The sequence below is a fragment of the Haliaeetus albicilla genome, chromosome 26 (genome assembly GCF_947461875.1).
Source record: "Haliaeetus albicilla chromosome 26, bHalAlb1.1, whole genome shotgun sequence".
Taxonomy (NCBI): domain Eukaryota; kingdom Metazoa; phylum Chordata; class Aves; order Accipitriformes; family Accipitridae; genus Haliaeetus; species Haliaeetus albicilla.
In genome coordinates this window covers 18,406,866-18,426,946 of record NC_091508.1, presented here as the reverse complement: position 1 = coordinate 18,426,946, position 20,081 = coordinate 18,406,866, and the positions used below count along the sequence as shown (strand labels likewise).

At 39.9% G+C, this 20,081-nt stretch overlaps 2 protein-coding genes across 9 annotated transcripts; one reads left to right on the top strand and one right to left on the bottom strand.

The window, feature by feature from the left end:
- The first annotated feature begins 116 nt into the window (after positions 1–116).
- On the top strand, positions 117–5,603 carry REXO4 (REX4 homolog, 3'-5' exonuclease). The gene is made up of 8 exons (XM_069770858.1): positions 117–517; positions 861–1,219; positions 1,515–1,670; positions 1,887–2,080; positions 2,513–2,601; positions 3,192–3,266; positions 3,945–4,019; positions 4,761–5,603. The coding sequence occupies exons 1-8, from the start codon at positions 308–310 to the stop codon at positions 4,872–4,874; spliced, it is 1,272 nt and encodes a 423-aa protein (XP_069626959.1). The 5' UTR covers positions 117–307; the 3' UTR covers positions 4,875–5,603.
- Positions 5,348–20,028, bottom strand: STKLD1 (serine/threonine kinase like domain containing 1). Of its 8 annotated transcripts, none has more exons than XM_069770850.1 (19): positions 19,752–20,028; positions 19,126–19,221; positions 18,599–18,643; positions 17,111–17,185; positions 16,378–16,482; positions 16,105–16,175; positions 15,357–15,472; positions 14,763–14,875; positions 14,501–14,661; positions 13,925–14,055; positions 13,202–13,285; positions 11,759–11,875; positions 11,050–11,178; positions 10,000–10,128; positions 8,746–8,874; positions 7,695–7,823; positions 7,011–7,148; positions 6,621–6,754; positions 5,348–5,512 (listed from the first exon to the last, which is right to left on the bottom strand). In XM_069770850.1, exons 1-19 carry the CDS (start codon positions 19,764–19,766, stop codon positions 5,465–5,467), a joined length of 1,965 nt encoding a protein of 654 aa, XP_069626951.1. In that variant the 5' UTR covers positions 19,767–20,028; the 3' UTR covers positions 5,348–5,464. The 8 variants fall into 8 exon arrangements, with proteins under 8 accessions (XP_069626951.1, XP_069626954.1, XP_069626953.1 ...); XM_069770852.1 differs by having other exon boundaries at positions 5,364–5,512; positions 6,621–6,700; XM_069770853.1 differs by lacking the exon at positions 7,011–7,148.
- Positions 20,029–20,081: the final 53 nt, after the last annotated feature.

Below are 20,081 nucleotides of genomic sequence, written 5' to 3'. Positions count from 1 at the left end.
GCGGCCAAACATACACGGGGCGATTAGGCGGGGGGGACGAGGGGCTCCGTGTCGTTCAACCTCCACCCTGACAGGCCCCACGCCTCCGCCGCGACACCGGCCTAAACCCACACCGGCCGCCGGGCCCTCACCGGGGCTAGGCCGCGGCCTCGCACGCCCGGCGGGCCCCGCAGCCCGGAACCGAAGAACGGGTCGACGTTCCCCGCCGGGCCGGTGCGGCGCTGCGCGGTCCCGCTCCCGGCGTGGCGGTGAAGCGGTAGCCCCGGCCCGTTTGGGACTGGTTCCCCCCCCCCCCCGCCCCGGCGGCATGGCGAAGCAGAGCCCCGCGGAGCCCGAGCCGAGCGCCGCGGCCCGCGGGAAGGGCAGGAGGAGGAGGAGGAGGAGGAGGAAGAAGGTCTGGCGAGGCGGCGGGGAAACGGCGACGGGGGCCGGGCCGAAAGGGCCCGACATGGCGGCGGGGGCAGCTCCCCCCCGCAGCCCCCGGGAGTTCTCCTCCAACTGGAAGGCGCTGCAGGAGGTGAGGGGGGACCGGGAGGGGGGGATTCGCCATGCCCCGGGGGTCTGGGATGGGGAAGCCGGCCGGGGCCACGCCGTGATTTTTTGACTGCAGTTGCACTTTGTGTGTAGTAATTAAAAGCAAACAAACAAACAAAATCATCTTTTTGTCACTAACTAAAGTGCTGCGGGCAGGGATGCGGGGTGTCCCGTTGGAGGTAATGCCCCTAGAGCCGTTTAGAGAGTGCAGGGCCTCAGCTGGCACTCAGGCAGAATGCCTGGAGACCTCGGAACGATGGCAGGGTCAGAAACGGAGGGACAGAATCAATCCTTTTTTCCTTTTTTTTTTTTTTCTGTCGTTTTAGGTACTGAAACAAAAGGCCAAGAACTCCAATGAGTCCATCTCTACGTGTCAAACAGACACCAAAAAGAAGCATCCACTCAAAGCGGGAAAGAGCCAAGAAGTTCCAGCCATCAATGGGAACGGGAATGTGGTAAAGGCCAAATCCACAAATAAAACGGACAGTGGTTCTGCTAAAGACAATCCTCCTTTGGCTAAGCCAAAATCCAAGAGGGTTGCAAGGGATACGAATTTAAATGGCACCAAAAGCGATGGAAAAGGCTGCAAAGAAAAAAAGAAAAACGGCAATATTTTAAAGGAGAAAGATGATATAAAACATAAGAGGAGGAAAGCTGAAGAACATGTGGAGCAGCAACCCAAAGAGTGAGTACTTCAGACATCATACAAGTATGTGAATATCTCTTTTGGGATGTGTACATAAGGAGCACGGAGCAGTACATTCAAAACAGCTGCACTCTTCCAGACTAAGTTTTGGGAGAAATAAGATGCACGCTGCCCCTTCTCCTCAGATATAGCAACAAACCTGCATAGGTCACAGTACTAGACTGATTTTCACAGAGCTAATTTCTTGATTTAAAAAATAAATATGCTTCTTCTACACTACAAAAATGCAAGACTGCTTTAAGACCGTTAAATGTAATTAATCTGTACTTACCAGGGCTGAAATCTGGTTTGATGATGTTGACCCAAAAGATATTGAAGCCGCAATAGGACCTGAAGCAGCAAAAATTGCTAGAAGAAATCTGGGACTCGAAACGGGCCAATCCAAACAGTCTGTGGAGCAGGTGCTGGTTAAAGAAAAGGCTTCTGAAGGGTGAGTGGCATTCTAGCGGGAAGGATGGCAGCAGAGGCATCAAGATTATATTCTAATAACTGATTTGCAGGTGCACAGCGTAAGCTGACATCTCCCTGAGTCTGCTAACAGACAACTGTTGAGTTTTCCCCGTTCGTATCAACGTGTGAACCTTGTAAACTCCACTATGTGGTCCCTGTAACAGAGGTGTCACCAAGCTGTCCTTCTGTCGTTTAGGCTGACACGAGCAGTAGCCATGGACTGTGAGATGGTGGGAGTGGGACCCAAGGGTGAAGACAGTATTGTGGCTCGAGTGTCCATAGTGAACCAATTTGGAAAGTGTGTTTATGACAAGTATGTCAAGCCTACAGAAGAGGTGACTGATTACAGAACAGCTGTTAGTGGCATACGCCCTGAGAATATAAATACAGGTAGGAGTTTTTTTCCCAAAAAATGTTCTTTAAGGAGGGAAAATTTAACAGGCTATCACAGAAGCCTCATTGGCTGAGCTTGGAAAAGTTTTAGACCTATTTTGGGAAATGGAAAACAAAATGTAGTCTGAATGCTAAGAAAAATTGTGGGAAGAAGTACTTTTTACAGAGTGGTCACTAATGCCCTAGAAGTTAACTTGTGGATTATGGTATGGCAATAATAGGAAGCTTATTTCCTTTTAGTGCTACACTCTTTCTTGAATTCTCTATGCTCTTCTAACAAGCAGAGGATTTAGGGTACTGTACAAATTTGTGTAACTACAGTCCCAAAGATACAATTGCCTTCACAAAAAAGATGCAATGTTTTAACTGTAGCTTGCTTAGTTGTCTTATGCATCTAATGGAAAGCCTTTCATTATGTGGTATTTTTAGGTGAAGATTTTAAAACAGTTCAGAAGGAGGTCGCCGACATCTTGAATGGAAGGATTTTAGTTGGACACGCTTTACGCAATGATCTAAAGGTAAATGGCTGCACATTTGTTATTTTGAAGACAAGGCTCCAAAAATTTAAGATCTATTAAATTTCTAATACATCTTTCTGGATCAGATGCACATACCTAAACTCCTAGGAACTACAGCTTTATCACTGTTATCTCAGTTTCTTGTCATGTCATGCTGCACCAATTATAGCCCTAGTCACTTGCCTACTAAAGTTCTCCAGCTTCCAAACTCTGTGGCTAATAGCACTGATCTGCTTACTGAAGAGCCAGGAAAGAAATATAATGATGAAAAAACTGTTTGCATGCTTTCCTTAGTACCCAAAGCTCAGCAGTCTGGTCATCGTTACCAGAGACAGGTATCTTATGTCCTGCTGTACCAGCACTGCAGGTAGTCTGCACAGGTGGTCCCTCCAGATTCAGTTCTGTTTCCCATGCTAAGTAGAACTGTGGTTCTTGAATCCAGCCAGAGTCTGGATCATTGTGGTCTTGTCCATTCATGGTTTTGAACTCTCTCTTATAATGGATGGAGGGAAACAGCAGAAGCTGTACATGCAGCTGTACAAAGTTTCATGCAACAGCACGCTTTGGACTGGAAATGTAATTTCTTTTAGGTCCTATTTCTTGATCATCCTCAGAAGAAGATACGTGACACACAGAGATACAAGCCTTTCAGACAGAGAGTCAAGGTAAGAAACTGACTCTTGAGCTGCTGACTCCCAGCTGGTAGCTCACTCCTACACTTGTCCCCACCTGACCCTGTTCCTCCTTTCCTGAAACAGGGATGCCTGCTTTTTGTTGCTTGAAAATGCTAGTCTAGTTGAATGCTTAGTGTTTGAAATATATCAATAAGTTAGTTCAGTACAAACATTGCCAGTAACACCTGTGCACAAAATTCATTGGCTTTCCCATTCTTTAGCAGTTGCATGGTCTTCATAATGCTCTTCTGGATAGCTAAATAAGATGCTACAGTTCTACTTACAGTAAGACTTGTCTCCTCAATGGTATTGTTTCCATAGGGATGTAAAAAAAATAGATGGCTTCAAGTTTCTGCTTAGACTGCAGGAGTAAAGGTTCAGATTATAGGGAGGTATTTTAAGTTTCGTAACTCTATACTCAGGTTTTCTTTTTCACAAAAAAGCACCCCAAACGTAAATCTTAGGGTTATGTTAATACACATAAAATCCTTTCAGCAGCGCATCCATAATTCTCATAATTCATGAATTCTTCTTGCCAGTTCACCAGTAGAAGCTGAGATGTGCTATACTTTACTGAGGAATACACTTAAACTAGTATTTTTATATGTATACACATATCTATATTTCAAGTAGTGTGAGACAGCATGAGTCTATCTTTTCTATTTCTAGAATGCGCGGCCATCATTGAAACTGCTCTGTGAGAGACTGCTAAATGTTCAAGTGCAGACGTCAGAGCACTGCTCGGTATGTATCTCATCAGAACATACATTTTTGGGTAGATCAACAAGGTACTACACGTTAGCTCTAGGATCTAAGTTCATTCCAGAATGCTGGGGCTTCATTTTAGCCTCTCAATGAAACTTAGCAAGCTCTGCTTGGACACCAGCATGCAGTAAGATTGCCATCTAAGCTTGCTTACTTACTGTTACATGTCTCCTACCACTTGGATTATTTCCTTAACTTCTTTTGCACAGTCAACTGTATTTTATTTAAATATTAATTCTTGTTATTTTAAGATCCCCGAGGAAAAAAGTAATTCTCAGGTATCAACTGCTTACCTTAAAAGCAGCATTCTGCACTGTTGTACTATGGCAGGTTGGATAAAATAGTGTGAGCGCCTACTACTGAATGGCAGCAGTTCGTTCCTTTCTTTCAGTGGACAGGAGGATACAGTAGAGGAATGGACTGCAAAAGCAGGGCAAATTGTGAGGGTATCTCCAAGATACTGTATCAAGAGTATTTTTTCATTATGGCTTTCCAAGTCACGATGAGAAAGAGCAAGTGCATAGCCTTGTGGTGGGCCATGCATTCTGAATACATATTCATCCCTTCCACTAGCCACAGAACCTAAATCTAGAAAGAAACTATGAAATGTTACTTGAAAGGATGTATTAAAATGATGGAAGATTTAGCAGCTTATTAATAATAACGTTCTTAAACCATGTCAACTATGTTTCATTAAGCCTCCTGTTTGTTCTGTTTTAGATTCAGGATGCACAAGCAGCTATGAGACTCTATACCTTGGAGAAAAAGAAATGGGAAGCTGCTGTTAAGAACAAATCTAACAACAAATCTAACAACAAAAATTGTAAAACTTGAATGGTGTTTATCTGCAGCATCTGCTGGTTTCATGTCACATTCCAGCGCAAATTCAGAGATAACTCAGAACTGACAGCAGCTACTTCATAAAATCAATCAAAAGACAATACTTCCTAACCTGGTACATGAATGCTGCCATATCAGAATACTGCTAGTATCTCCTTTCTGGATGGTACTTATGCCTAATGTCTACTACTGTGTTTAAACAATACTTGTAACAAATGCCTGCATTTGTGAAGTACTTCATCAGTTCAATTTCTGCAAAGGACTGAATAAGTTAAAAAAAAGTGTTTTTTAATTACGATAGATGAAGGAAGAAACTGTTGTTGCTTTGCTGAAACTCCCAAGACTAAAATCTTTATTTCAAGTATTTTAAATTCTACAAAGTAAGGTGAATTCTTAATTATTGCTGTTAGTCTCTCAGTTGTGGTACCTAAATCAACAGAATAGATAACTGTTTATATATTATTAATGGCCCAATATTAATCTTTCTGGTGAGAAAAATCTTTTAAAATATTTCTGGAGCATCCAAGCTTTTATATTTGAGCCAGAAGTGTACAAGTCTTGTTCTTATACAAAAAGGTTTTCTTTCACTTCTGCAGTTTCAAAAGCGTTGCATCCACAAGGGTCATTATCTCCTGGAGAGAAATGTGAGAATTGTCAAAACAAGATTACCTTGTTGTTTCACTTATTTTTATATTCCTTTATTAATAAAAACACTGTGTCTAACATAGGTCTTTAAAGTGAGTGGTGTTTTAAACATGTGTGGGGTCTAATTCTACAAAATCCAAAGCAACTGTAATTGCCAGACTGAATACTAATGCTGTGATTTAAATAATCTACACAGATACTGGAAGGTGACAAGGAATGGGTTTCAGAGATTTAGCAGTTGCATGTCGCACACTGTATTGCCAGAATGAGAGTGTTCTGATCTTGTCTGTCAACAGGGAACACAGGGAACAAATTACATTTACAACAGAAGAGGGAGCTTTCTTCTCTTTTGTGATTCTTTTTCTGCACTACCTTGTAACTGCAGCGTCCATTAAATTGGTAGAGGCAATGCCTGCAGGAGACACTGGAGAACAAGTTTGTGTGTAACTATCTTTGAGACAAATTATGTAAGTAGGCTAAATGCATAACTAAAAAGAGCAAAGTTATAAGACTAACCAGTTTTATTGGCTTAATGAAAAAAACCTTGTAATTACTGGTTTCTTGACAGCAAGCCATTGCAAAGGAAATACTACTGTAACACATTAAATAGCTTGGATAACTGCTGTTGCTGGTGTTTCAAGTTATATTTTTTCAGTATGACTACTTGTTGGAATTTAATGTAAGTTAAATCTTCCAGCAAACTGTCACAAGGGTTTGTTTTGTTGTTTAGGGGTTGGTTTTTTTAAGGATGTTACTTATAAAGCAAAAATAATTGGATGTAATATACTTACGCTTTATTCCTGTAAACTTTAGCCTGTTTTGTTGTGAAGAATGTAGTAAATTAATGCAATGCAATGTTGCAAGAGACCAGAACAGTTTTAAAAAATTACAGCATAAAGCAAAGAAAAAAACTTCCAACTACCTGTTTCCAGTAGTTAGGAAGTATTCTTACAAACTTACTCTTCAACCCATATATACATAATTCTGTGAATTTGCTGCACTATATAATTCCAGCTATTTCAGAATGATAAAATCCATAACCAGAAGTAATATACTAAGCATACACCCTTTATTATCACAGCGACTTCTACATACCAGGCGAGATGTAAAACGGAATTTTATTTCAGACAGCAGTTCTTCCATTTTCTGGGACAGTAGATCTAGCACAACTTCATCTGTAAATGAACAGGGTAATTTACAGTTACAGCTGCCAATAGTTTCACCAGGAGCTAAAGGAGACCAGAGAGAGCGACAGATCTACACAAAGAGAAGGCAAGATAAGATGAAGTTAAAACATTATAACATCAGAGTGGCATTTATTCAAGAACAAGTGGGATGAACTCTCAGTTCCAATTTATCGTCTCTGACACAGTCTTCCCTGAGAGCAACTAACATGTCCCTGAGCAGCTACTGTTACGGTATTCTTTGCTACCTTTTGGGGGTGGGGGAGAGGAAGAGACTCTACAAGTAACACCACCGTCTCACCATACTGAACCATCTCGTTAGTCAGCATACAGATACTTTCCACCACTTCAAGATCATCAAAGTGAAGGTGATAGGCATCTTTGATCACGTTTATTCCACTGCCTTTTGAATCCGTTATAAATCTCAAAGCTGATATTTCTGAAAGGGAGACAAACACTGCTCGGCAAATCGGTAGCTACAGACTGCATTATCTGCTTTCCAACCCCTGCTGCATCTAGCACACGTGTAATATTTTTCCAGGAAGTCGTGCCCATTACTTTCAGTCTTCCTAAAAGCTATTCTGAAGAATATTTGGGCAACAAGTAGAAAACCATATATGCAGCTGACACTGTCACACATGGCAGAAGCTATTTTAATGTTTATTGTTTTCACATTGATTTAACTGTGTAAAAGGGTAGAGCTCAAACAACTTCATCATAAAATAAATAACAAAACACTCTGAAGTTACTAATAGATCAGATTGTGCTGATCTAATACTTCTCATACATGCATGCTAGGTCCATGGGAAGAAAAAAATTGACACCTCCAGTTTCACTATTTGCTCTACCAGTCCTGCAAGAAAAGATTAACTCAGGAGAGCAGATGTCAATCCCAATCCCACTTTGAACTATACAGAAACATCCACTTCTGAGCTGATCTGCAGTTAATTAAAAAAAAAAAAAAAAAAGAATTGCTGAATGTTACCAGATAGCCTTAGCAGGCTTGCTAATGCCAGGCAGGCATTCTTCACCAGCACTGGTCTTTCTGGGTTCGTCCTGAGCACATCCAGAAGAAGCGCTGTTGTGGGCTCATACTCATTTTCAGTTAAGCAACCTTTAAAACAAACAAAAAACCCACAAACAAACCCCCTAAACTTCAATATACTCAAAAGCCTTTAAAACAAGACTCATCATCATTCCAACTTCTGCCTCCTGTTTCTGAAATGACTTCTTAATCATGCAGTAAGTTACAAAGAAAGCAAGTGAAAACCTGTATTGCAGTAAAAAAGGCCTAATAAAGTCTTATCATGAGTTGATCTAGGGGTTTAGGAGAATTTTCTGATACATCCTCTATGTCAAGATGCCCTTTCATTCTCCAAGCCAAAAGGAATAGAGAGTCCTGAATACTCAACCTATTCTGCTGGTGCGTACTAGAAACAAGATTGCTTATGGTGTTTTACTCAGCTCTTCCTAGTGGAACGATGGCATAAGCTCCAGGCGGTAGGTAAACATATGGCAATACTCTTGCATGAGAAAGAAATAAGACAGAGTAGTACTGCAAGGATGCGTTTCTTAGTGCACATGATAATGAGAGAGATATGCATTTTATTTTTTAATCTGAAATACTGTTCCCAATCTACAAAGCAAATGGCATAAAAACAAACCTCCCAGCCCATGCTGCACAACACTAACACTGTGTTCAAAGGAGTAACACAAATGGGATTCTTGGTCTCAAGAAATAAGCCAGAGAGAATGCTCTGCACAACATGGGTTGCTGTAGCTGCCCATCATTACAGTAACCATTAGCAGTATCTAGTTATATAATTGCTACAGCTCATCAAAAATAGCTTCATTAGGGAGTGTTAGAGAGCAAGTGCAGGGAAGACTGGTTAAGAGACGATGCAAATTCCTAACTCTGCTGCCATCTGCAGAGCCTGCTAAGGCCAAGCAGCCTGTATTTCAGGGATCACCACTGACAGCGTTCTGCATGCCAGCCTTTTCCATGCACAAGGGACAAGAAGGCTGGGAAAACACACCTTGGAGTGACAATGCCCACAGAGCCGAGCAAGCAGACTCCGTAACTCTTCCGTTCTGGAGGTGCTCTTGAAGGACCGCAGAGGTAACAGGCACAGCACTTTTCAGCAATGCTTGGTCTACATTATTCTCTGAATTACCATAACAAAAAGCAAATGCATCAAGCAGTTATTTAATCAAGTAATAATATCATAAGCACATTGTATGTCAAATTATATCAGTAAAACCTTCAAGGGTGATGGCATTGGAGTAATGCAACATTATTTTAGCATGGACAACAGCAGAGGAAAGGAACCCAAAATGTACAAAACCAAATCAAATTTTACAGGACTAATAAACAGTAATGTTTATTGCAGAAACTTCTCCATGAAATAGTTTTCTTTGCCATTTAAATTATACATGGGGATCACAGCAAGAGACCTCCAAAAATAACCACCTTTTTGACAGAATACGGTCTGCAGGATGGATATTGAGCTGGTCACATAAATGGGTGGTTTGTTGCACAGAGGGAATAAAACACACCAAGTGCAATTGCGAACATTCTGTGCTTTCAGCATTCCTTGATGATGAGAACACCACAGACCTATACAAGAACATATCACAGAAACGAATCTCCTAAAAAAACTCCCAGTGCGGTCTCCTAAGAAGGGGTCAGCTCAAGCAATCACCCATGGCTCTCCAACACTGTGGGATGATGCTGGTTTAGTTCCAAGGCAATGGGAAGAGTATGCTTGCCACCTTGCCAATCACATTTCTTTCGGAAAAGCAAGTCTCTAGATGTGCAACTCAAGATTCAGCCCAGTGCTGCCAAGAGAAGTGCAATGCAAAGAAATAAGATGCTATTAATTCCAAACGCTATTCTGATAACTAATCTAATATGCTGTTTGCACTGCACTCCCTCTGCTAAGAGCAGAGCAAAACCATGACTGACAAACCAGAAACTGTGTGTACCCTTTCATTTCTGACAGTCTGTTCACAAGCCATATCTTGGCCCAAACAGTAAAAATTTGACTTTGACACCTTATCACAAAAAGGGTTGCTAAAAAGTCTGCATTAGTTTTTAGTTTTCTCCCATTTAAGTCTGGATCACTTAAAGTTATTCTAGTAGTGCTGTGGAGACATCTCTCCAGAATGGGAGAAAGAAGAAAAATCCAGTCCCAGCAACAGGAATGTCTGAACTCAATTAGGCACAATATCTGCTGCCTTTCAGTCATATCACATGAGTCTAGGCACAATACTTGCTGTGTTCTGCTTACCACTCACAGCCAAGCTCCAGAGAACTCCACAGCAAGAGAGGCAGATCTTTTCATTATGAAGAAAATTTCTTAAAATTGACAGAAGGTCTGGAATTACTCCAACTTTCCTTAGATTCTCTGCAGCAACTTCTGAAAACACAGAAAAAAATTCTATAGATTCTGGTATTTTTGTCCCACTCACGGTCCTCACAACAGAGCGCGCTACTAACCATATTTAAACAGTGATAACAAACTAGTAACATGATACCATCAGCTGAACAAAAGAAAGCAAGAGAACAGACCAAATTCTTTAACAAGATGTGCTTAAGCATAGTGTTTAACACAAGTGACCCTTTCAAATGGATGTTTGGCCATCCCTTTTCCATACAGATCTGAAATTTACAGAGCAGAAAAGGAACCAAGAGGGTAAAAATGACTATTTTTCAAATGTTTGCAATGTAGCAATTCAAGCTACCTCAGCTTCAGAATTAGGAAACACTGTATAAAAATAGTTTGGTCTTAGATGGTAAGTTTATTTGTACAGGACACTTTGTACATAATTTTTTTTTTTTTTAATTATCGCCTTGCTGCTAAGTCCTCTGTAACCATTTATAAAAAACAGTGTTCTGATGACTGTTTAACTGACACTGAAAACAAGTAAAAAATACTATAAATATTTAGCAATTACAACCTCAGGAGAAAAACCAAAGTAGAGAAATTAGGTAGAATGGCTTCAATTCACCATGGCACAGCCAAAAATAGAATCCAGGTTCTATGCCCCCATTTTCCCAAGCACTACGATTTGCATAGCTTGTACTTGTTTCCAAAACAAGATGAAATACAGGACCACTCTAATAGATACAATTCTGTAAGTACCTGAAGCCTCAGCAGTGTATCTTACACTTTCAGGAGTGTTATTTTACCCATATCTAGTCAATCTTACCAATAGTACTACTATTAAACTAATACCTACATCTCTCGATGAAATCATGAGTTCTGCTTTATATCTTGGATTAGATTATAAAAGTCAAAACATAAGACTATTCACCAAAAATGAACAAGGTGACCCACCACTGGCTGAAATCATCATCAACAATGTGCAGACCAATGAAAGTAACTCTTCATTTTCAGAGTATTTTCTCACTGTGTCTAACAGAGAGCTGGTCACATTCTCATCCAGGGCCATCACCACATCCTGTTCTAGAGTTGTCAAAAGTAAACATTTGAACAGAACAAAGATTTCAGTGGCTTTGAATGAAGTCTGAACCCCCTGCTGTCAGCAACAGTAAAACATTCAATTAACAGCATTTTTTTCACATAACATATCCAGAAGTTACTTTAAATTTTCTTTTTTGAAACACAATTCTTACTATTTTCAAGCTTGTATCATTATCAGGTGTTATTGGGGTGACTTGCCAAGAAAGTGACAGCAGGGACCACACAAGAGACCAAAAAACACTTTTATGGTTTGAAATTCAAATACCAGAACACTGAGAGTCTCTTATTTATGCACGCTAGTATATAACATGAAAACAAACTTAGCAGCCTAATATCAGTAGCCTGTATTAAAATTAAGACTAACACAGAATTCATATATGCCAGGCCTGAAGAAAGTCCATAAGAATCCAGACTCTTATTAAGGCTGGTTAAATTCCTCTATTACTTTAAATTCATCCCCTAAAATCATTACTGAATCCATTTTAAACCTTATCTGCTACATCTAACTTTACAAGAGATAGGCTGTATTAACCAGAATAAGCTGGAAGTCTTGTAACTGTACCTTGACTAAGAATTTCAAGCAATAAACTGCAACCATCTACTTGTAACTTGAGAGAATCTACATGAGTCTTCATGGCAAAAGTGATCAATTCTGTGAACGTTCGCAGATAGGGCAAGGCTGTGGGGTAAAGAAATTGTTTGAGACAACATTCAGTTACACAGTTTAGAATGCTCAGTGGGTATCTATACTCCAAAACACAAAAGTTCCAGTTTCAAATAAATTTGAGTCCCTATGGACAATGTGATACAGCAGAACAACATTCTTAAAGAGAAGAAAGTGCAACTACAGATGGAACAATACAGAGTGAATTTTGTAGGCTCTGTGGGATATGACTCTTATTAAACACAGCTGCAAGGCTATGCAAGTTAAATGTAGCCAGCACGTTCCTCATTAAGTCACACTGGCATTGTTCACCAGTCATGTAGCAAGTTGTGGGGTAGAACATTGTGCATGAGCCCAAAACCATACTTTTCAGAACCTGTGGAGGAAAGTATTTCATCAGGTTTCCTAATTCTAGGAAGACTTTGAGTTTTTGAAATAGCTAATACAGCTATTCAGTGTATCCATAAATACATGATAAAATGTTGACAAAAAACTGGAATCCATTTTGAGCACCTTCAAAGATGTGAGCATCACTCATGGCAAGCCATGGTGCAGAAGTGCCAAACAAGTCAGTCAGATGTGGCACAGCCTTGTATTGCTGTCAATAGGATTGAATGAGAATCATGAAGGTCCATTCATTCTGTTATTTATAACCAAAGCCTCCTGTATTACTGAGTAAAGATTTCTTCAGTAACAGAGTTGAAGGTACAGGTAACTCTAAGGAAAAAAAAATGTATTATTCTTTTTCCTTATCAATTACAGATATGAACACCCCTGTGTTTTAACATCATAAGCCAATGCCAGCATTAAAATGCTATCACTATCAAATACCACTGCATTTTATAACTGAGGTAACATGGTGCTTTGAAAATATTAATCTTGATCTGACATTAATCTGAAAAATGTGCAGACGCTGGGAGAAAATATACAGTCTTCACTCACACAGCTTTACTAGACACATGTAGCTTCCTTTTGCTCTATCAGTCTTACAGCCCTAGGCATTACCCCCAAGTTGCCCCAACGCTGATATGAATTACCTTCCTCAAATGTCAGTTTGCCAATTCACCTTAGTTGCCAATTAAAATATCATTAAGTTTTTTTTCCAGTGTCCGTTTTCCTTATCCAGTAAAACACCTCTGCTGTTCAACAAAAGCATTTACAAAACAAGTACCAATACAATCACATCAACTAGTGGCCTATTCCAGTACATTCCAAAAAATGAGAAATAGGAAGAAAGCAATTTCATTCTCATTTATTGTCATGAGAAATCTTTTCCTCTTCCTATTGTCTCAAAACATAAGGAAAGAGCAGAATAAATAAATTAATAAAATAGTGCCTTACCACTTTTATCTCTTATAAAGCTGGCAAGGTGCTGAATGGCTTTAGCCTGTACTTCTTCTATATCCCAGAAAGCCTGCATGAAATCTACATAAACCAAGAAAATTCTTCTAACCATTTGATACAAACACTTATAAAAAGGACTCAGGTTTTCTCTATTTTGTGCAAGATGTGAATTCATATAAATGAAAATAATGTAGTTTGTGATTGTTGAAGAGAGAAAAACTTTTCCCCAACACATCAAACATTTAAATATTACAAAGCGTTATGGTTCACCTGTATAATCTGTGTATTTGGCATTATATATTTTGGGGACTTGTTGGAATATTAAATCAGAGCAGGGATAGGGGCTTTAAATGCATTATTCCAATAGCCTTTTCAGATTAAGATAATATCTTCCTTACTTAAAAGGAAAATAATGGAGCAGATCCTTTGTTGGCATAAATTGGCAAACATGTTAGAATGCAGACAAAAAAGTGGGGCTCCCCAGTTTTCTGAGGAATAATCTTGATCCCATTTAACTTGTGCAGTAGGCATGGCTGGTAATCTTATGAAGTTATAGAGAAGGCTGTACAGTGATCCTTCTTCCAAATAGCATCCCATTTTATTTCAAGTAAAATGAATGTCCAATAATTCATTTTCAAGTAGAATGCATGCTGACTGGAGAACACATGGATTTATTTCCTGAAAAAATCACCATTACACTAATCTTATTTTCCTTATTACCTAGAACACTTGTGATTCCTCCCTCAAGAAGCACATCTATTATTTTGGGAGGCAAAGACTTTTTCAGTTTTACTGAAGAGGCACCAGCAACAGTCAGGCATTCCCTAATAAATGGAACATCAGCCAGATCCCTAGAATTGAGACACAAAAGCAGTACCAGTAAGTTAGAACTGGTAAGTTACAAAAAAATTTCTACAGGCTTTGTTTCATTTTGATATAAAAAGTTAATACTACTTCTTTGAAGACTGGATTATTTTTGACAGAACTTAAAACAATTTACTTCAAAACAGCTAATGAAAGAGCTTACGCTGAGCAAGCCATGCTTAGGCTTCAAGTAAAATTGCGTATAACATGATTTTATAGTGCAATGCCTCAAAAAAGGACACCTATGCATATCAGAATGCTCACTTCTGAATGAACACCAAGTCTTTGACTTTTTTAATAACTCAATGTGTCAAAGCAGTAAGATCAGCAACTTTGACTCAATTTCTTTCAAACAGTAGCTAACATTCCCGTCTTTGTGAAGGTAGGGGGGGTTTAGGACAAAAAAATAAAGGGAAAGCACCCAGAACTCACTTTGCTGTGGGTCTCATGCTGGGCTCAATCTGTAGCATCATAAATAAAATTGGAAATAAAGGCAAAGAGCTGTTCTCTCCGTTTTGCATTAATGTCAGAACTCCCTCAAGACGGCTGGTATCCTGTCTAATATCCTGCAGTAATGAAGTTATCTCTTCTGCCTGTAAAGGGTATAGTATCAGAAGAGCTTTCACATCCTTGTTTACAGATATCCCCGTGGGCCCATGACATTTTAAATCTATAATGAAACATTATTACATACATTCAGAACAAAGCAGGTCGTCATGTCAAGTAGAATACAACCTAGAGACCAGATGTCAGATTTCTCAGTAAAAGAAAAAACAAATGTTTCTGGAGCCATCCAATACTTGCTATCTGTTAAAATAAGAATCATACAGTAATGTTGCTGACATTGTACTATACACAGTTTTTACTTGCACATGTGTGAACTGCAAGTAATTGTTTTATATCTAAAAATAATTTAGAGATATTCTGCAGAGATTAGACAATTTTTACTGGTGATATGCCACAAAAAACCACACTATAACTAATGAACAATTTTCTAAGATGTTACTGTGTATGTATCAAGCTAAAAAGTATTCCAACTGTATCTGTTGCAGGGTTCTGAGACTCACAGACTTATCTATAGTTTTCAATTGTGAACAGAATTAATGCTGCAGGCAACTGCCTATGAATATCGTATTCATATGTTAGAAGACAAATAGTATAATGTGGAGAAAGGGGAGGGAAGATTTTTTTTTCCTCTTTCGCTGATTTTCCTCTGAGGACTAAAAATATCCACCATAACTGAATCTTTTAAAAATAAAGTAGAAAAAAAAGTAAAACAAGTATCTACTTTCTTCCACTCTTATTTTCCATTTCATCTCATCTGTCATAAGTGTTTCTGTACTGAAGTCGCTAAGCATGAAGGATGCTTCACCAGTCACAAGTATGTTTGATGGCTTGAGATTTCTGCAACACAAATATTTTCTGTCAGCCTGTAAAATTAGAGTCTAATGATATATAACTACAGGTTCCCAGCATCTTTACACATCAGGTTTAGGGCTTTTGGGGGCGTGCAGGAGGTTGTTAGTAGTGTGTGGTTGGGGGGGGGTGTTGTTTTGTGTGTTTGGTTTTTTTAAATATACAAATGATAATCAACTGAAATACAATTATTTTCCTCTTTTATTGTGAAATGCTTTAAAATTTGTGACACAAATTTATCTGAACATGGAATACAACGACTGTCTCTTACTTTAGATACACAAAGTATACCCCATCCATCACAGCCACCAAAGTGTAAGCATTAAAAGAAATGGTCAATATTCTAACGTTAAAATTAATATTAGAATTTTAGCACATTCAAAAAAAAACCCAAATGGAGAGAACACCTGGCTCAAATGGATAATATTAGACAAAACTCATGAAACAAGACAACTTCAGAAGTCACAGAAAACTAATCTACATATGAAGTCCGGAATTTCTACCTCCTTCTTCCCCTTTTGGAACAGTAAAATTCACTACCTCTGAACAGCCGTGCTGAACCAACAGTCACTGCAAAGAACAGTGACCTATCAGACAAAGAGTACAAGATTTCTACTTACCTGTGGAAAATACTTTGTTTGTGTATATAAAACAAAGCATCCACCATCTGCCCCAGGAACTTCACAATCACCTGTTGAAGGGAATATACATGAAAGTGTAACAGAGTAACTTCCAAATATCCTTTGGAAGACAGCTTCCAAAAACACCCTTCAGCAAAACACTGCGCTTTGAAGATTTTGGGGAGGACTTTGAGAAAGAGGGAATACAGAGGGAGATATAAAAAGAAGTGAGACTCTGACAGTTTAACCAGATGCCTCTTCTGTACTTTTTACCATGTCCGCTATTTTTTCTGACTTCTGCCTTTTTTCCTTGATTACAGATGAAAGATCTCCTTGGCCTGAGTGCTGCATTACCAGACAAAGGAACAGAGATGATATCTGCAAGAAAACATTACACCAAAATTGTCTAATTGTTCACAGGTAATAACATATTCAGGAAGAAAGATAAAACCAACCACTTGGCCAAACTGGTGGGTGTGATGTTCACCAATACCAAGGTGTTCTAAGATGATTAATCTCTCACAGAGGAGACTATTTACTTTCTTTTATTAAAAATACAGCATGTTTGGTTTGTTTTTTCTTAAAACAAAACACTATCAAGCATCTTATCTGAAGCCATATGCGACAATTCAAGTCAAATATACATCCACAAAATCAGCACAGATTTTGCCTGAGCACTGAATAAAACCTGCAAATAAAAAAGTCAGGGCTTTCAGTTTTCTATAGTCTCTTATAAAAGGGTTTTCATGCAGGCATGAAAATCAGAATTGCACACTGATTCACATCAGAATCTCTGAGTCAGTGTGCAATACTGCCATGGACTCCAGACATCTTCACAGCTTTTCAGCATGTTTATTCAGGAGTTAAGAAAGCAGGCTTGTTTCAAATCATATAACCTTTTTTAGCATCTCACACCAATAACCCCAAATTTAAACCTGCAAAAATGCTTACATGCCTACAACATTAACCATGTGTTCCAGTTTAGCCAATCCTATTTCATTCTCACCTCATTATCCCAAGTCACAAACAATTCCTTGTAAGCACAGATGTTTGAATGATGAAGTTTAAGCAAAGCCCTTGCCTGCATATATAAAAACAAATATAAAATCAAAAATAAATAAAAAATAATAATTATGATAAAAATAAAATAAATAAAATAATGATAAATTGATAAAAATATATAATAATAATAAAAAAATACAGAGAGCACTTTCTGTGGCTACACAGTCCTTCCCACCGAACATGACCTTAAATAATATCCTAAGCCAGTTCCTGACTCATTCATGTTACATGTCTGATCAAATCCTTTCAATTTGCAAGCTCTATTGTATATTAGTATGTGCAAATGCCAAGTTAAGGAAAATATTTCTAAGATTCTACTCAATATAATGCTCTAACAGCCTTGTGAGATTCAAGGATATAAACTGATCCTTAGGGAGATGATATGTAAACAACTCCCTTCATCAGTTCCTAATATACAAACCTGAAAACACATCTTAGAATATGAAAGTCAAGATGATTTTTCCCCACATAGCCATTATTTCCAGTAACCCCTGTGCAAGCTTGAACCACAGAAAATACAACAACACTACTGAGATGCTTATCTCCTTGAAGCTGGTTTCCATGTAAGGCTCTAACAATTACTGCAACAAATTTACTGATGATGTGAAAGGTAAAAATAATTCAACTTATTCTCCTATAGTTGTGTTTGTGTATGTGCAGACACAACAGAAGAACCGAGAACCACACTCCCAGCTGGGACAACTGCATTTATTTCAATAAACACGTACCTCAGCAGAAAAATTGGATCAAACTTTATCAGTAAAACCAGCCTCAGTACATAAAGAGGTCACCTCCCTTGAGTAGGATGAAGCATCTGTACTGGCATGTAGTCTCATCATTTTCAACTACAGATGTCATGCATACTGGACACTGTGAGACTAATCCATTATGAGCTACTTCACATATTTTGTTGAAACAAATTTTGAAATTTTAATACTATTTCTGATGTTGCTTCTTACTTGAGGCATTGAAACAAGTTTGCACAAAAAGAGTACAACAAAGGAAGAAAACCAATCAAACCATTCACATCAAAAAATGTCCAACTCTGAGAAATTAACATATAATGAATTATGTTAACTACAAATTGAGTTCTTAATAATAAACTATAAACATACCAAAGTTCTCCTTCAGCTTAAAGGCCAAAAGGATGAGCTTTGCTCTTTGTCTTCAGCACAAAACAAATATGAACCCTGAAAAGGGACTATCCTCTGAGAACAGCTGTCCATTTGAATTTACATATTCAAATGTAGGAACAATTAATACAAAATCCTGGCCTGAGCACAAGCAGAGGGCAGGGAGAACAGCCCTCAGATAGTCCTACCTGATTTACATCTTGACTATTTACTTAGTTAATCCTTGTAGATAAAAGACTTTGCTCTGTTAAGACTTTGGTCTTTGTAAGTGAAGTAGTAAAGAAGAACTGCACTGATACCTCCTTCAAGGCCTCATTTGCTTGCTTTTCCTCAATGCATTCAACCTGCACCAAACAAAAGACAAGGATGAGATTGTAATATAGAGACAGGCGAACTTTAAGCCAGACCAATCTTGCCAAGATGACTGGAACTGCAAATTGTGTATGAATTGGCATAAATTTTCAATAACTCCAATCGCTAATGTTTGGAGCAGTCTTCTTGTTGGGAGATGGCCAGAAAGAGAGCTTTAAGCGAGTGTGACAGCCAGCCAGTCCTTCTCCTGCATTGTCAAAGTAGCAGTAAGCTAAGGTGAAAACACACTGGATGGACCTAAATAGGCTGCTCCCCTTCTCCCATTTTTAACCTCAATATTCTTGTAAACTGATCTGAATTTTCCAATTTCCAAAACAGCAGCACAGTAAGATGTAAGCCTACTCTTACCCAGGCCAAGCTGCCCAACGTGTTTGTCTCTGTGGCCATCAGAAAGGTCCATGGAGATGACAAACATGCCAATGGACTCTTGTTTTCCTAGCAACCACTTTCTCACCTGCTTTATTACACATTTCTTCTCCGCACCCGTTTCGGTTTTCAATTCAACTACCAGCATAGTGCCCAGCACCCCAGGCTGGAGCTGCTCCAGCACCTGCGGAGCAGAGGAGAGACACTAACGCACTTGCTCAACTGCAAGCGGTAAAACCACCAAGGCAGCAAGCCCCTCCAAACCACTTTCCCACAGACACCCTCCACGCAGCACACACCTCCAGGTCCCTGTAGCAGGACCACAGGCACCCCCACCCACACCCCAACTCTCAAGAGGCACACAGGCCTTGGCCTTCCCCTCCCTTCCAGAACTTTCCCCCTCATTTCCCCCCTGCTAAGCACAACACCCCCATCTCCCCAGGGCCGTCCACACCCCAGCGCTTCCCTCCCTGGGACCATGCAGGTCCCTTCCTCAGGGTCACTTACACCCTCTCCAAGGCCACACACCCCCCAGGGCCGCTTACCCTCCCTCCCCATGGCCATATACTACCCCCAGGGGTACCTACACCCCCTCCCCTAGGCCACAAAGCCCTCCCTACAGCCGTGTACCCCCCCCCCAGGGTCACTGACACCACCCACAAGGCTGCAGCCACCCCCTTCCCACCAGACAGGGCCCAACCCTTCGGGCAGCACCTCATATTTCTCCATGGTGGGACAGGGCCCGACCTCCCTGTGAGGCAGGACGGGTGAGGAGGAACCCCCAGGCCCAGGGCGGGAGCAGCCCCCTCAGCCACTGGTAAGAGACGCCCAGCGGGGCAGGGAGAGACAAGAACACTTCCCCTTTCCCTCAACCTGCACTTTCAGCCCCCAAAAAAAGCACCGTTATAGACCCCCGAACCGCAACAAAACCCTGAAAAAGCAAAAAAAAAACTGCCGAAGTATCTCCTCCTCGGGCGGCGCGGCTCCTTTAAAAACCCGGCGCGGAGGTGGGCGGGCCAAATGACCCCGGGAGGGGCGGGGCGG

Coding starts and splice junctions, on each gene's coding strand:
- STKLD1 (XM_069770850.1), bottom strand. Junction 11,179..11,758: donor GCTTGAAATTCTTAGTCAAG/GTACAGTTACAA, acceptor TGACAACTCTAG/AACAGGATGTGGTGATGGCC. Junction 5,513..6,620: donor TCCGTTTTACATCTCGCCTG/GTATGTAGAAGT, acceptor ATTTCTCTCCAG/GAGATAATGACCCTTGTGGA.
- REXO4 (XM_069770858.1), top strand. CDS start 308: ATGGCGAAGCAGAGCCCCGCGGAGCCCGAGCCGAGCGCCGCGGCCCGC. Junction 1,220..1,514: donor GTGGAGCAGCAACCCAAAGA/GTGAGTACTTCA, acceptor TGTACTTACCAG/GGCTGAAATCTGGTTTGATG. Junction 3,267..3,944: donor CTTTCAGACAGAGAGTCAAG/GTAAGAAACTGA, acceptor TTCTATTTCTAG/AATGCGCGGCCATCATTGAA.